Source organism: Ptiloglossa arizonensis, chromosome 12, assembly GCF_051014685.1.
Source record: "Ptiloglossa arizonensis isolate GNS036 chromosome 12, iyPtiAriz1_principal, whole genome shotgun sequence".
Classification (NCBI taxonomy): domain Eukaryota; kingdom Metazoa; phylum Arthropoda; class Insecta; order Hymenoptera; family Colletidae; genus Ptiloglossa; species Ptiloglossa arizonensis.
This window is the reverse complement of record NC_135059.1, coordinates 8,759,180-8,773,954: the sequence shown is the minus strand read 5'-3', so window position 1 is coordinate 8,773,954 and position 14,775 is coordinate 8,759,180. Positions and strand designations below refer to the sequence as shown.

The 14,775-nt window shown below is 41.1% G+C and overlaps 2 protein-coding genes across 5 annotated transcripts in view; both read right to left on the bottom strand.

Moving 5' to 3' along the window:
* Positions 1-14,775, bottom strand: part of Dtn (transmembrane protein 132C dtn) — a 259,469-nt gene that overhangs the window by 123,980 nt on the left and 120,714 nt on the right. The window lies entirely within an intron of this gene.
* LOC143153403 (uncharacterized) lies at positions 7,883-8,760 on the bottom strand (the record flags this gene model as incomplete). Its single annotated transcript, XM_076324524.1, has 1 exon — positions 7,883-8,760. A coding segment is annotated over one exon (621 nt), but the record flags the coding sequence as incomplete, so codon positions are not given.

Here is a 14,775-nt window from a genome sequence, read left to right as displayed (position 1 = left end):
TTCGCGTTTCAAAATTTCAAACCGGGTGTCTTCGTGCCAAAGTAGAACGAAACGTTCCAAGATCAAAGAAGACGACTTGCCACCGAAATCCTCGAGCGGTATCGTTTCCACGTCGGTGGGTGCCACGAATTACCGAGCCACCCTGCGAACCTTGGAACCGTTCAACGGCCTGCAGCAGGTCTCTCGTTTTCGAAAAAAAAGAAAAGACAAAAAGAAGAAGAAGAAGAAGAAAAAAAAAAGGAACACCAGTGGCGGCCTCTCTGACGAGGGAAAACCGCGCACCGGCTAAGAAAAAAGCATCGCTCCGAGGAATAGGAACTAATTTAAAAGCGGCCACCGCCTCGAGACGCGAGCCGAAGCCGAAAGAAACTTTAACCCCCGCGAAAGACGAGCCGCCGCGGGCTTCGCGTTCTCAAGGAAGAACGCACAGGGAAGGGAGAAAAAAAAAAAAAGAAAAAAAGAATCTTTCGAAGCAATGACGTTCATCGGGACACACGCTCCACTGACGAGGGAAAAGGAACGGGAGGAAGAGAAAAAAAGAGAGAAATCATTCGGAGCGATGACGTTTGACAGAAAGAGCACCCGGTGGTGAGAAATATGGCAAAAAAAAAATATATATGAAGAAATATATCTTTGTTGGAGGATCCTGGAAATGGAGGTTTGATCGAGGAGAGAGAAAATAAAATATTATAATATATTTGGGAACGAGGGTGACGTTCTGTATAATGATGGAGATGAAAGAGGAATGTTTCTGGAACTGAGGACTGAGGAGAGGAATAAATGAAAATTGGGGTAAAAGAAACTTTGGGGCATTACGTTATCTTAGATTTAATCCAGATCTAATTCAGAATGACTGAGAGAAGAAAAGGAAAAAAAGGGGGGAAAATTACTTTGGAGAACGAACAACCTACTGAGAAGAGAAGAATGAAAATTTGTCGAACGTTTCCAAGAATTCACACTCAGCTGAGAAAAGAAGAAAGAGAAAGGCTTCGAAGTAACAAGGTTTCTCAGAACGCACATAATTGAGAAAAAAACATCTTTTGGGTGTTCTGAAGAACGATGACTGAGAAGAGGAATAAATGAAAATGAGAATGAAAGAAACTTTGGGGCAATTACGTTATTCCAGACTTAACTCAGATCTAACTCAGACCTAACCCAGAATGCACACATCTCTGAGAGAAGAAAAGAAAAATTAGGGAAAAAACACTTTGGATGTTTCGAAAAAGGCACACCCTGCTGAGAAGAGAAAAGAGAAAATTTGTCGAAAGTTTCCAAGAATTTACACTCAGCTGAGAAAAAAAGAAAAGAAAAGCCCTTCGAAGTAACAACGTTCCTCAGAAGGCACATAATTAAGAAAAAAAAGAAAAAAACCTTTCGGGCGTTCCAATGAACGCACACTCGACCGAGAAGAGAAAAGCAAAAAAAAGTTCCTCGAAGTAAGAATATTCCCCAGAACGCGTACCTTGAAAAAATAAAAAAATAAAATAAAAACGAACCTTCCAAACGTTCCGAAGAACCAGCACCCGACCGAAAAGAGAAATAAACCTTCGTAGTAACAACGCGATGTTCCCGGCACGCACACCCGGCCGTGAAAAAACCAAATAAAATCTTTCGAACGTTCCCTGCAACGCACATCCGAGAAAAAAACAAAAAAAAACAAAAAGATCCCCTCGAACGCACACCCGACCGAGAGACGAACAAATAAAAAAAAAAAAACCCTCGAACGTTCCCTGCAACGCACGTCGCACCGATGGAAAGAAAAAAAAATTCTCCGCGCAAGGAAAACAGAATTTTTTTCCAAAAAAAAAGAAAAAGAATTTTTTTCCAAAAAAAAAAAAGAAAAAAGGAAGACCTGGTATAGAAGGTGGGATTGGTCAGACCGTGGTTGGTCTGTCCTGCCTCGATCACGTCGTCGCACATATCGTGTTCCCGGCAGCACGCGTCGGTTTCCATAAATTTTCCGAGGTCGTCCGGACTCGTCGCCACGTTACCGCTTCCGCACCATTTCGTCCCTGCCGGAAGGAAGTAGCAAGAGAACGGGAAAGCTCGTTACGTACAGTCCCCCCTCCCTGTATCCACCAACACCGTGCACACCAATCCGGTACGTCTCGATCTTTCGCGTAGTGTTCGATCGTCTCCGGCAACGTTCGGTCACCCGATCCCCCCACCGCCGCTTACCTGGGAATATCAAGTTCATTCTACGGTCCGGTGTCCCCGGTAGGTCCTCGGCGCCGACTCTATTGTCGTCGCTATAGTAGATCACCCATGCGTGAACCGAGACCGAGCCGAGAACGAGGCAGAACGCGAGGATCGACCACGGTCCCGGTACGAGCATCGCGACGAGACTAGACGAACGAACGTACTGACAAAAGAAACGACCACGAGCAGCCTCGAGAACGCGAACTCAGAAGCGGACCGAGTGTGTGGGCCTCGTCGAGGGAAAACCGAGTCGTACCTTCCGGCTCGTGGAACGAGAAACCCGTAACCGGTCGCTCCTATACCCCGGTGGGTTTATATGAAAAAAAAGAGACCCCCTTCCCCTTTCTCCCCACTCTCCTATCTCCGCCCGTTTCGACCCAGTTTCGCATCTAATCGCGAGAATTACGCGCAACGTGTACGAAACGGAGCTCGGTTAATCGCTCTTTATCCGTCTCCCCTCGATAAAGGAGAACTAGCGAACGAGGGAAAGAGAACGGTTACGGAAACCCGATGGGTCTCGGTCGCTGTCTACGAGGGCTCCTAGACAAGAAACACCGGGGTAGCTCCGCGCCGCGGGACGCGCGCATAAATTTTCCGATTGGCGCGGTGTAATTTATACCGGCGGCGTTAAAAGGTAAACAGCGGGAGCGGCGGCGGTGTTTCGGTGCGAGTTAATAACTCGCCGCGCCACGCGGCGGCGCGAAATGAAACGTACGAGTGCGCCGCGGCACGGCACCGTGCGCTGTGTTGTCGGATGTTTTATAGCCAGTTCCGAGTAGGTAACGCGGCGCGAGCGTCTTTGTGTCTCGTAAGCGATGTGTATTTATCGCTGGTGGATTAAATGCGCGCGCACCCTATCGCTCGGCTGATAACCGCGCCAGTGGAGGGGATAGAGACGACTCGATTCGCGGCAGCGGCCAACGGGAACTTGTTTCCGTTTCTATGGAACGGACGAATGACTTCTTTCCGTTTCTATGAAATTTCGTGCGTCGGGGAGGGGGAAGACACGATCGCGTATCTCGTGGATCGCCGCCACGTACGACGCACGGCTCGGATTTAAATAACGAACGAGCGCCTCGTATCGGGACTCCCGATAAATACGGGGATCCCACAGCAACACGTGTCACCTAGCGCGTCGTGTTGTCCCGCCAAGAAACACGGGTAGCTCGAATTTACACCGGCTACCGATCGCGAGTGTCGAGTACATCGTTCGCTGTTGCGAGTACATCGACGGATCGTGCTACTAGCGCTAATCTCCGCGAGCTACACTTTTTTTTGAGGGTTTTCTGAGGGCGATTGGTTTCGACGACCGATTTCACCGTGGGGTGGGTTATATTTTCTAACGGTTTACATTTGTAATTGTTCACGTTTGCACGGTTGTGTTTGTAGCGGTATTGGACTTGGAGCAGTGTACAGGGTGATTCGAAAGTACGTGTTCTTACACTAAGGGAGGGGTGAGTTCATCGCGTTAAGATGAGTAAAAAGTGGCTTGTATACCTTGTTTCACGAATTGCGGACCATCGAAGTGGATGTTCGGAAAGTCATTTCGTTTTTTTTTTTGGTGAAAATGAAACACGATTTTTTTAGAGTGTATAAATATTTTATTCAATTATATATTTTCCATTTTGGAAAACGGGGGTGCTATCGGTTTACGTTTCGTTCATCGAGAAATATACTTGCGAAAAGGGTAGACAGTCTATTCGGTGCAAATGTTACCGAAATTTGTTATTATCGATCAAAAATGTTATCCTTCCGCGATAAGAAAGCAAACGAGTGTTTACATCCCCACTCTACTTGTTTAGCAGTTCCCCTTCCATCGTACGCATTGTCGCCATTGGCAGCTGTCCTCGGCCAATAGCGATACTGCATGCGATGGTGGGGGAACTGGAAGATTGTAGAGTGGGGATGTAAACACTCGTTTGCCTTCATGTCACAGACGAACAGTACACCAAAGATGAACTTTGTTGCGAAGTAGATCAAATCTGAAATTTTCTTAGTCTTTTCACAGAATCGAAATTTCACAGAGCAAATACTTTCATCTTCGTTAATACGTTCCCGTTCGTCTTTTACGTTTTTATTTTATTCTTAAACTTAAGGGATTTAAAGTGCGGGAAAACTTTGATTACAGTTAAATTAATGCGATTTTCCAACGTGAAAGTTTCCCCGGTGTAATTTATTGGTTGAAAACTTAAATAAATTTTACGCAATACCGATACTACTCCGCGTATCTTTTAAACGAATCGTCGAACTTGCAATTTCACATTTCGATATGTGTTCTTCTTTCTATAACGCTTCTATATTTCGTCTCTTCGAAATTTTATTCTGCAATAATACGCGGTTAATAAAAGAAGAAAAAAAAAAGAAAATAGCGATAATTGTTATCGTTGAAGCGTGAAGCGAAGACAATTTAAATTGACGCAAAAAAGTTTGCACAAAGTCGTCGGTGCGAACCAGGGCCGTGACGAGCCAGGGCCGCGTACCCCTGAGCGTGTTGTTACGAGGGGGCTGACAGGCGCTCGTAAAAGTAACAAGAATTGAATTAACCTATTTTAACGCTTCACCGCCCGTGTAGTTAGCGTAAAAAGTTTTTTATGCCGACGATGCAAAATAGGCATATATCCGTGGCCACTGCGACGCGAACGAGCGTAGGGCAACGTAATACACTAAACACGGGCTCGGTGAGTAGGTTCGTACCTTTGAACCCTTTCCCTAGGATTTAAATTTCGATAACGCGTGTCGTAATCAAGGGCAAGGTCGGTTATAATTCTCACTATCCACGTGAACGCTAAATTTTCTTTTCGAAGACACTATATACGGATTTCTTTTGAATATTTTGAAGAAAATATATAATTTGTAAAAAGTAATATAATTATAATTAATTTATAATTATAATTTTGAAAATATATTTGTACGTATGAATGTAGACAAGACTCACTCGTGTTTCTTATGTTCAGGCTGTTTTTTTTTTTTATTACGAGTTTTACGATATTGTAGGCGAAGAGGTTAAGAGGGTGTGTATAGTCTTTCGCTGACTTGAAGTCCCGCGGTACAAAGAGGGGGAAAAGAGGAGGAGTCGGACCGCCCATCCCCACCTGAACCACGCGTTCTGAACCTTAGCCACACCCTCTGCCATAGTAGTAGGAATAGATTTCAATTGCGTCGTTATTTTAATAGGTATATAAATATAAAGCTTGACTGTAACTACTGAGGTAGACAGAAATGGACTATAAAGATTATAAAATCTGAGCTTTCTTTTATGCTTATATTTAATGCATAAAATATAAAATAAAAAATTCTACCATGTTGGCTAAACTAAAAACTATTTATTGTGGCACTCAACCGTAGCTGTATTACGATTTTTCAAAGAAAGAAATAAATTACATTGCATTTTTAGGTGTTCGTAAATTACAGTGTACAACATTCGTGTAAAATGAATTAAAAAGTTCCTTCGATTGTTTACCGACTTACGGTAGAGATAATATTGAAAATTACAATCTCTCGAAGTTTATTTATTTTATTTCTTCAATTATCGAATACGACCTTTTCTCAAACACAGTTTGGAGAACATTGCAGCAACGTATAAAAATGTCAAGGACAGACGTAAATGAACTGCAGTAACGTTTTGGCACAAAATGGTGCGGCGCGAACGTACGATCGTACTGCTCGAAGAGTTAATTAGTTTTCTCGTAGTTGATAAATTAGTAGGCGAGCGCGGGTATCTAAGTAATGGGAGCAGGTTGTAACGGTGTTTGTATTTTGAAATTTCTTAACAGACGAGAATAATAACAGTTGAGTAGAAACATTTACACTGCTTCGAAGGAAAGTAATTTCGATGTGTCTTATAAAATTACAGTGTTGTGTATTTTCTGAGAAGTAAGTACTCTCTGCAATGATAATTTTGTTAATATTCGTACGGTTACAGGAGAGTTCTAATCGCGTGAAAAATAAAATATCTAAAGTAGTGTTAATCAATAGCGGGGACTTTTACCTTTTATTGTTTCTTCGAGACTATCGTACACCTACTTATCTCTTCCGGGTAATTCTAGATTAAAGTAACGCTACTTTCCAATTTTCTTTTTTACACTTTTTCCCCGCCCATCTTTTATTCAACTTAAAGTTCGACTAAAAAGTTTCGTTCGATAACGCGAGTTTTGCATTCACTGCGTGTTATTATCGCGTTACCTGGTTCCGTGTTACTAGCTTCGACCCAAGGGGTCAGGAGCAACATCGGTGAAAATTTATTTACAAAAAATTGCCGGTGAAACGATAAGCTCTTTATTCGCGTGTACTCGAGCAAGAGTTTCTCACCTCGTTTGGTACAACCACACGAGATAAGAAAAGGTTGTCAATAAAAAAAACGAAAATGTTCTACCACAACCTGGAACGAAATTTGGTCCGAGTAATTTGTTCGTTCGTTTATTTACGTACCAATACGATCGAAATATCGGATAGAATCGAGTTGTTCGATTCGTCGATACACGTCTTCGTACATCGACTATGAAAATTTAAAATTAAAACAACCATGGTTATAAGAAAGAAAGCTGTGGTATAAACGACAAGAGAATAATTCTCAACTTTAAAGTGTCCCAGTGTAATTAAAAGAAAACAATGATTTTTTTTCCAATTTTAAAGATTCACTGCCTTGGAAATTTCACGTAGTTTAAAAATATACTTTTTGCAATCGAGGAGCTGTAAGATCCATTATTCGAAGAGAAATTCCTCGTGTATTGATACGGGGAACGTGGCTCGTCTGCTCTAATTATTGGAGAAAATAAAAAATTACAACACTTTTTATACGTTTAAAGGACGCAGGATGAAATGTCAAAACTATAGACTGTCGGCTTGTTTACTTTGTTATAAAAAGAAAATACTTAAAAATAACCGTTTTCAAGCCTCCCAGATCGGAACCTCCCCTTAATTTATATTTAGTTATTTACTACGTCTTGATAATAATTTTGCGACAAACCTGTGTACAAATTGGGCCATCAACCCGTCGTATAAGGAATAATAAAACCAAAATGTCTTTCACGGTACAAACACGTCGCACGTGAGTGTCCAAAGAGCGTGAACTTTGATTATACCTTTTTATCGATTTACAGAATGGTCAATTTTTACGATAGCAAGATGTCGTATTATTATTTATGTCCAGCGCATAAAAATAAGAAAGATACTATACTTTGTTGCTCCTATCTCTGGTCGCTCCAATCTACTATTTTCACTTGAGAAATTACTCTGGTGTGAATCTTTGAAAACTCTACTTTTATTTTACATTTTCGTAAAGAATATAGTTTCAGAAATATCTCTATCAAATGCAATTAGCATTATTATTACCTCAGTAAACGAATTTAAATGCGATCTTCTCGAAACTGTATTTTTTAAAACGATAACACCACCGTATTTCAAAATCTACTCGATCAATTACCATAAAAATTATGGTGTACATTAAGTATATGTATATCTATAACTCGTACAAGAACCAACCCGAACCCTTCATTATTTACATTTCTCTAGACTCCGAAACCGAGAAACAAAAACGAAAAATCGACGATCGAGTTTCAAAGTGTCACCATCTTTCTAATTACACTCCTTATCGTTTCATTCTAGGCTCAAACATAACCAAACACGTACCAATTAAGAGTCTTCTCACAAATTCTTTCATTCGGAGCGAACAAAATGGCCGCGATCGCGATCACTGTGAAACTCTCTCTCTGAAAAGCGACAACGTTCGTAACCGTTTAATATCACCGACTTCGACGTTACCCGATCCAAAAAATTTCCAAATGTTGTTCAAACATGTACAAACAAACGTTCGAAATTTGACGTCAAAAGGTGTAGTAGTTTCCTCGTGAAAAATTCCTAAAGAAAGTTACAAATAATACAGAGTAGCCCCCGTGTTGTTCTCGGTTTGACCAAGTATCGAGAACGATCTAGTTATCGTTTTCACTCGACAGTCTCGTCGTTGGGCTCGTCTTGGAGATCCGGGCATAGAAAATGGCTGATATTTCGCGGACCGACCATTCCGTCTTGTCGACGAGCGCAATCCGCCAACCAGAGTCCGACATTGGTGATACGATTGCTCGAGACCTTCGGGCCTATTCCAGGGACTCGAAAAATCATCGACAGACGGCCTTCCTTCACCTCGGTCCTCATCCTGTCAAGGAACTCGCCGAATGGATCCGATGGTGGAGGCGTAGGCTCTCGTTGGATGTCGCGAACCGGTTCGAGGCACTCGCAAATCCCGCGAAGAATACTCTCGAGACCTATTGGCTCGTAATCGTCGATTTCCTCGTCCAGTAAAGTTTCTTTGGAGGCCTCCTCCGTGTCGAAGTCCGATGAGGTGTATTTGTCGCTTCGATCGTATTTGGCGTACGCGTCGTAAAAATCCCCGAAGTAATCCTGATCCGGGCTCTGATCGTGCACGTGCTCCGTCTTGCGTATCTCGGTCTCGTACACGGGCTGCACGGAAATAGTACTGTTCGTTCGCGAAAAGAAGGCCGACGAGTGTTTACGTAACAGGTCTGGTTCGTAGGATATATCGGTTGCCAACGACAAGCGTTGGAAACATTATCGTTCGTTCGCGAGAAGGTCGACGTATATAGGATACTAGCTACCATGGAAAAGTATGGGAATATACTGTTCCTTTACGAGAAGAAGGCCAACGAGTGTTTACATTCCTATTCTAGTTTATAGAAAAATAGTTCTCTTCAAATGTGGGGGAATGTCACTGTTCGTCTTTCAGAAGAAGACAAGTGTTCAAATAACCAGTATGGTTTGTAGGATACTAGCTCTCATGGAAAAGTATGGAAATATACTGTTCCTTTACGAGAAGAAGGTCAACGAGTGTTTACATTCCTATTCTAGTTTGTAGAAAAATAGTTCTCTCCAAATGTGGGGGAATGTCACTGTTCGTCTTTCAGAAGAAGACAAGTGTTCAAATAACCAGTATGGTTTGTAGGATTACTAGCTCCCACTCGAAAACTATGGAAATATACTGTTCGTTCATGAGAAGAATACCGATGAGTGTTTACATTCCCATTCTTCTTTATAGAAAAATATCTCGCTCCAAATGTGTGGAAATATTACTGTTCGTCGTTGAGAAGAGGACAAGTGTTTATATTCCCACTCTAATGTATAGAATTACTAGCTCCACCCAAAAACTGTGGAAATATACTGTTCGTTTGCGAGAAGAAGGCCAATGGGTGTTTCTATCCCCACTCTGGTTTATAGAATACTAGCTCCACCCAAAAACTGTGGAAATATACTGTTCGTTTGCGAGAAGAAGGCCAATGAGTGTTTCTATCCCCACTCTGGTTTATAGAATACTAGCTCTACCCAAAAACTATGGAAATATACTGTTCATTCACGAGAAAAAGACCGATGAGTGTTTACATTCACACTCCGGTTTATAGAATACTAGTTCCACTGAGAAACTGTGGAAATATACTGTTCCTTTACGAGAAGAAGGTCAACGAGTGTTTAAATTCTCGCTTCGATTTATAGTATACCAGGTCCTCCCATCGTACACATGCATTGCTGCAATTGACCACTGTTGATCTTCGTCACCGTCTTCGAGCATTGACGAGTGGTTACATCTCCATTCTAGTTTACAGTCTACTAAATCCCCTATCCTTACACGATTGCTCGCTAATGTTCGAAGACAGTGACGAAGATCCACAGCGGTCAATGACAACAATACATGCGATGGTGGGGGATTTAGTAAACTCCAAACTACAGCGAGGACGTGATCACTCGTTGCTCGAGGACAGTGACGAAGATCGACAGCGACCAATAGCGTTAGTGCGTGCGATGGTGGGGTAGATAGTAGACTGTAACCTAAAGCGAGGATATAAACGCTCGTCAGCCTTTTTCTCGTGGACGAACAGTAGGTTGTTCGGAAAGTTTCGTGTCTTTTATACGAATTCGAAACACGATATTTCATTTAACTTTATCGACTAAAATATCCACCATTTTGTTCTACAACCTTAACCCATAATAGATACACGATATTTTCCCCAAAAAGAAGCTTCCTTATTTCTAAAGAATACATCCAGGTATTTTTTAAGCTTTACCAAGGACACAAGATTTTCCTACAAAGAAAATTGTTCAATAAAAAAGAACCAGATGACGATAGAACGTTAAACAAATCGATTTTTCGACTCGAATCGAAAGTGAAAAAACTGATTGGCAAAACTAAGGCGCAAAACTTGATTTTTCGAAAAATCAAGATCGCTATCCGGAGCTCGCATAATTTATTCGTACGATAAAATGTTCGTATAAAGAAACAATCTTGCGTTTCGTTTCTTAATCGCGAAACGTGACACGAACTCTCCAAAACTGGAATATTTTCCACCTTTCCCTCGGATTCGTTTCTTTTTTTTTTTTTTTTCTTCCCCAGCGAGCCACGACGCGACGGTAAACACCGCGTGCCGTGTTGGTTTATGGGAAATCGATTCGTTGTTAAAAGCAAAACGTCGCAACGAACGGAAACAAGTAATCGACAAATTCGTTTTTCCAGCGACGAGAATCAAAGTTGCGCCATACTTTTCTCCCCAGCCCCGTACCGAAGTTTCTCGAGGGGGTCAGGGAAATTAAACATCCAACGGTGTGTATCGTCGGTCGGACATAATTAAACCGTCGAGACTTTGATCAGGAGGAGGGTAGAGGTTGGTTGTACATATTTCATCGGATTGGAACGTGTCACCATCCCCCACCGTCCCCGTTCGTGTCCCCGTCCTCTCGGTTACTCACGAACCACGATTTTCGCTTCGTTGGTCGTTGGTTGAATCGACGCGTCGATCGAGGAAGAGGTCTTCTCGTAACGCACCTCGTGTATCTCGGAGTGTCTCGTCACCAAATCGTGGGCCTTCAGAACGTACAACTCCTCCAACGATCGACTTCTGTTCGTCACCGATCCGCATACGTCCGATCGGGTGTCCTCCGCCTAACGATGGTTCGGTGGGAATGACGCGCGTTCGTTCGACGCGCAGGCGCACGCGCATGCGCGGTCGCGGTCGCTGCGATCCCGTGCGAGTAGACGGGTACCGGCAGGCCCCGGAAACAGGCATCAATTAACCGGGGCACCCGATAAATCGTCGCACAGCGCGGCGAGCGTCGAGAGCCGTAGGTTAGGTACACGCGCGCGGTTCGATCGATTCGGTACGGGGTTGACCCGACGATCGTCCCGCTGAAACACGCCGCGCAATCGTAAACGACGTACGGGAGGGTAGAGGAGGATTGTTCTGTAAATTTACGCCGGGCACGGTACGCCGTTACCGGCCGATTTCGAACGATGGAAACACCGCGTTCGACGCGCCTCGAGTAATTATTTCCCCGGGAAGCCGTTTCGATTGCGCGCTATTCCATTTGCATCGGGTACGTTATTAACGAAATTATGTTTGGTTATCGTCGACCGACACACGGGGAGTGAGTGAGTGAGTGAGTGGGTGAATGAGAGAGAGAGAGATGTGTAAGAGAGAGAGAGAGATTAAATAAATAGAATAATTAAATGATACTTTATAAATATATATGAGAGAGATGTAAGGTATATATGAGGAAGAAATATGAAAGAGAGAGATATGGGAGAGAGGAATGTGGAAGATGAGAGAGCAAGAGATGTGAGAGAGAGAAATATGACAGATGAGAGAGAGATGAAAGATGGGAATATAAGAAATGAGAAAGAGGGAGAGAAATATCAGAGAGAGGAATATGAGAGATATGTCAGAAAAATATGAGAGATGAGAAAGAGGAATATAAGAGCTGAGATAAAGAGAGAAATATGATACATATGAGATAGAGAGAGAGAGAGAGAGAGAGAGAAAAATATGAGAGATACGAGAGAGAGGAATGTGAGAGAAATGTGAGAGACGAGAGAGAGAAGAATATGAAACACGAGAGAGAAATTAGAGAGGTATGTATATACCTCTGTACAAAGTATGAGAAACGAAAGAGTGGAATATGACAGATGAGAGAGAGAAAGAGAGACGAGAGACGAGAGCTGAGAGAACGACGTGTGCGCGCATACGCGATAAAGAGAGTGGAAAAGAGCTCGCGCATTCGCTCGCTCGCTCGCTCGTAACCTTTTCGGTTCCATTAATTGCGGTGCGAGCACGAATTGCCCGAAAAATGACTCGCTTCCACGAATAAGCCGCTGACGCAGTCAATAATCTCGCGCTGTGTGGTCCGCGATACAGCCGTGAGCCGCGAGCGGGTATTTGCCTGGCAAACACCGAATTTACCCCACTGTTCTTAAGAGAAAACGTTTCTATTTTCATTCGTAATATCTTTTGTCGACTTTGTACAGCGGTGGGGCGTGACGTTTGCCCCGCCAACGGTATGGATAGTTTCACGTGTAAAAATAAGTCGAAGATATTGGGATACGTACGGTTCGCGGAGAGCTTCATTTTCGCGAAACTCGAATTCGAACGTGCGCCGGGTCCCTACTACGAGCTTCTCAATGTAAACACCGTGTTCGTGTATTCGCGGTTAGCGCTTCGTGTCGTCGCAATAACTACGTTGATAGTTCGAACCGACCGTGAGAAAGATAACAATTTCCATCGAACACGGTTCGTTGGTTGTCGTATCGATACAAATATCGAGATTCCAGTGACCACGTTTCCCGATGTTGCTAATCGGCCTTCGACTAATTTCTTTTTTTTTTTAGTCCGGTGCCGATCATTTCGCGAACAAACGCGAACGTGCCACTTCTGCGAACGAGGAATTGGAATTCTAATTGGTGGGGTACGTTTAGGAGAAACGATTGGGGAAGAATGTAGGAATAATAGCGAATCTGATAGGAAATTGTATAACTTGTAAACGTGACGTTGAGACTCTGTATCGTAGGTGTATGTTTGAGAGAAACGATGAGAGGAATAGATTATAATAATCATAAGATAATAAATGGATAATAATGAAAAGATAATCGAATTGGAAGGAAAATCGTGTAACTTGTAAACCAGAAATTGGAATTCTATATTGTAGGAGTATGTTTGAGAGAAACGATGAGAGAAAAAGATAATAATAATCATAAGATAATGAATAGATAATAATAAAAAGATAATTGAAAGATAATTGAAAGGTAATTCACAAGATAATTAAAAGGAAAATCGTGTAACTTGTAAACGAGAAATTGAAATTCTATATTGTAGGAGTATGTTTGAGAGAAACGATGAGAGAAAAAGATGATAATAATAAGATAGTAAATAGATAATAATAAAAAGATAATAGAATTGAAAGGAAAATTGTGTAACTTCTAAACCAGAAATTGAAATTCTATATTGTAGGAATATGTTTGAGAGAAACGATGAGAGAAAAAGATAATAATAATCATAAGATAATAAATGGATAATAATAAAAAGATAATTGAATTGAAAGGAAAATTGTGTAACTTGTAAACCAGAAATTTAAATTCTATATTGTAGGAATATATTTAAGAGAAACGATGAGAGAAAAAGATAATAATAATAATAATAAGATAAAATGGATAATAATAAAAAGTTAATTGAATTAAAAGGAAAATCGTGTAACTTCTAAACCAGAAATTGAAATTCTATATTGTAGGAGTATGTTTGAGAGAAACGATGAGAGAAAAGATAATAATAATAATAAAATAATAATAAAAAGATAATCGAATTGAAAGGAAAATCGTGTAACTTGTAAACCAGAAATTGAAATTCTATATTGTAGGTGTACGTTTAAGAGAAACAATGGGAGAAAGAAATATTAATAATATCGAATTAGAAATGAAATTAAAATATATATATAAATAACGATGGAAAAAGAATGTCGAGAGAGGAACTCTTTGTTCGATATTCCCGAGTATTCTTTTTGGGTCATCTTCGTAACTATACAGGCATCGATTTTATAGAAAGGTGTATATTTAATTCCGTACTCGGATGTCGATTCTCATTTATTATATATTCTCTTATTTCGTTTTAATCTCCGTGACTCCTGCCAATTTCAATTTAATCTCGCGCGACTGTTATTGACGTATGTACATCTTAACGCGTTCGCTCGTCCGAGTATAAATGAATTTCGTTTAATATTAATCTTTAACGGTGACGATTAAATTATAAATCTTCTTTCTGGAAATTCACACTCCATTGTTTATTCGACGAATCATTCCGGCAGAATATCTCGAATTTTGGTAAAAGGATAGAAAACAATCTCAAAGAGAAATTTTAAACTCGATTTTCCCGAAAACGAAACGTCGAATAAAAAAAAAAAATGTTATACCAAATCTTTTTCTTATTTTTTCTTAACTCTGTCTAGTCACCTGATTCAGAAATCTGCAAAGCTTTTGAAATTGTTCAATAAAGATACTACATACTTGCAATTAGTACGACCATAATTGTACATCTATTCGAGATAATTTATAACTAATGTACCTTGAGAGCAATCGTCGAATATGTGATTCTGTTTTTGTATACAGAATACTAAATGGTTTTATTAATTCTCCTGAAATTATATCCTATTTTAATTATCGTATTCCAATTAATTATTATATAATTTTGACTTTTCAAGCAAGAATATCTGTATACTTTTTTTCTTCGTTCAAGTCTTATTTATATTAGAGAGTTC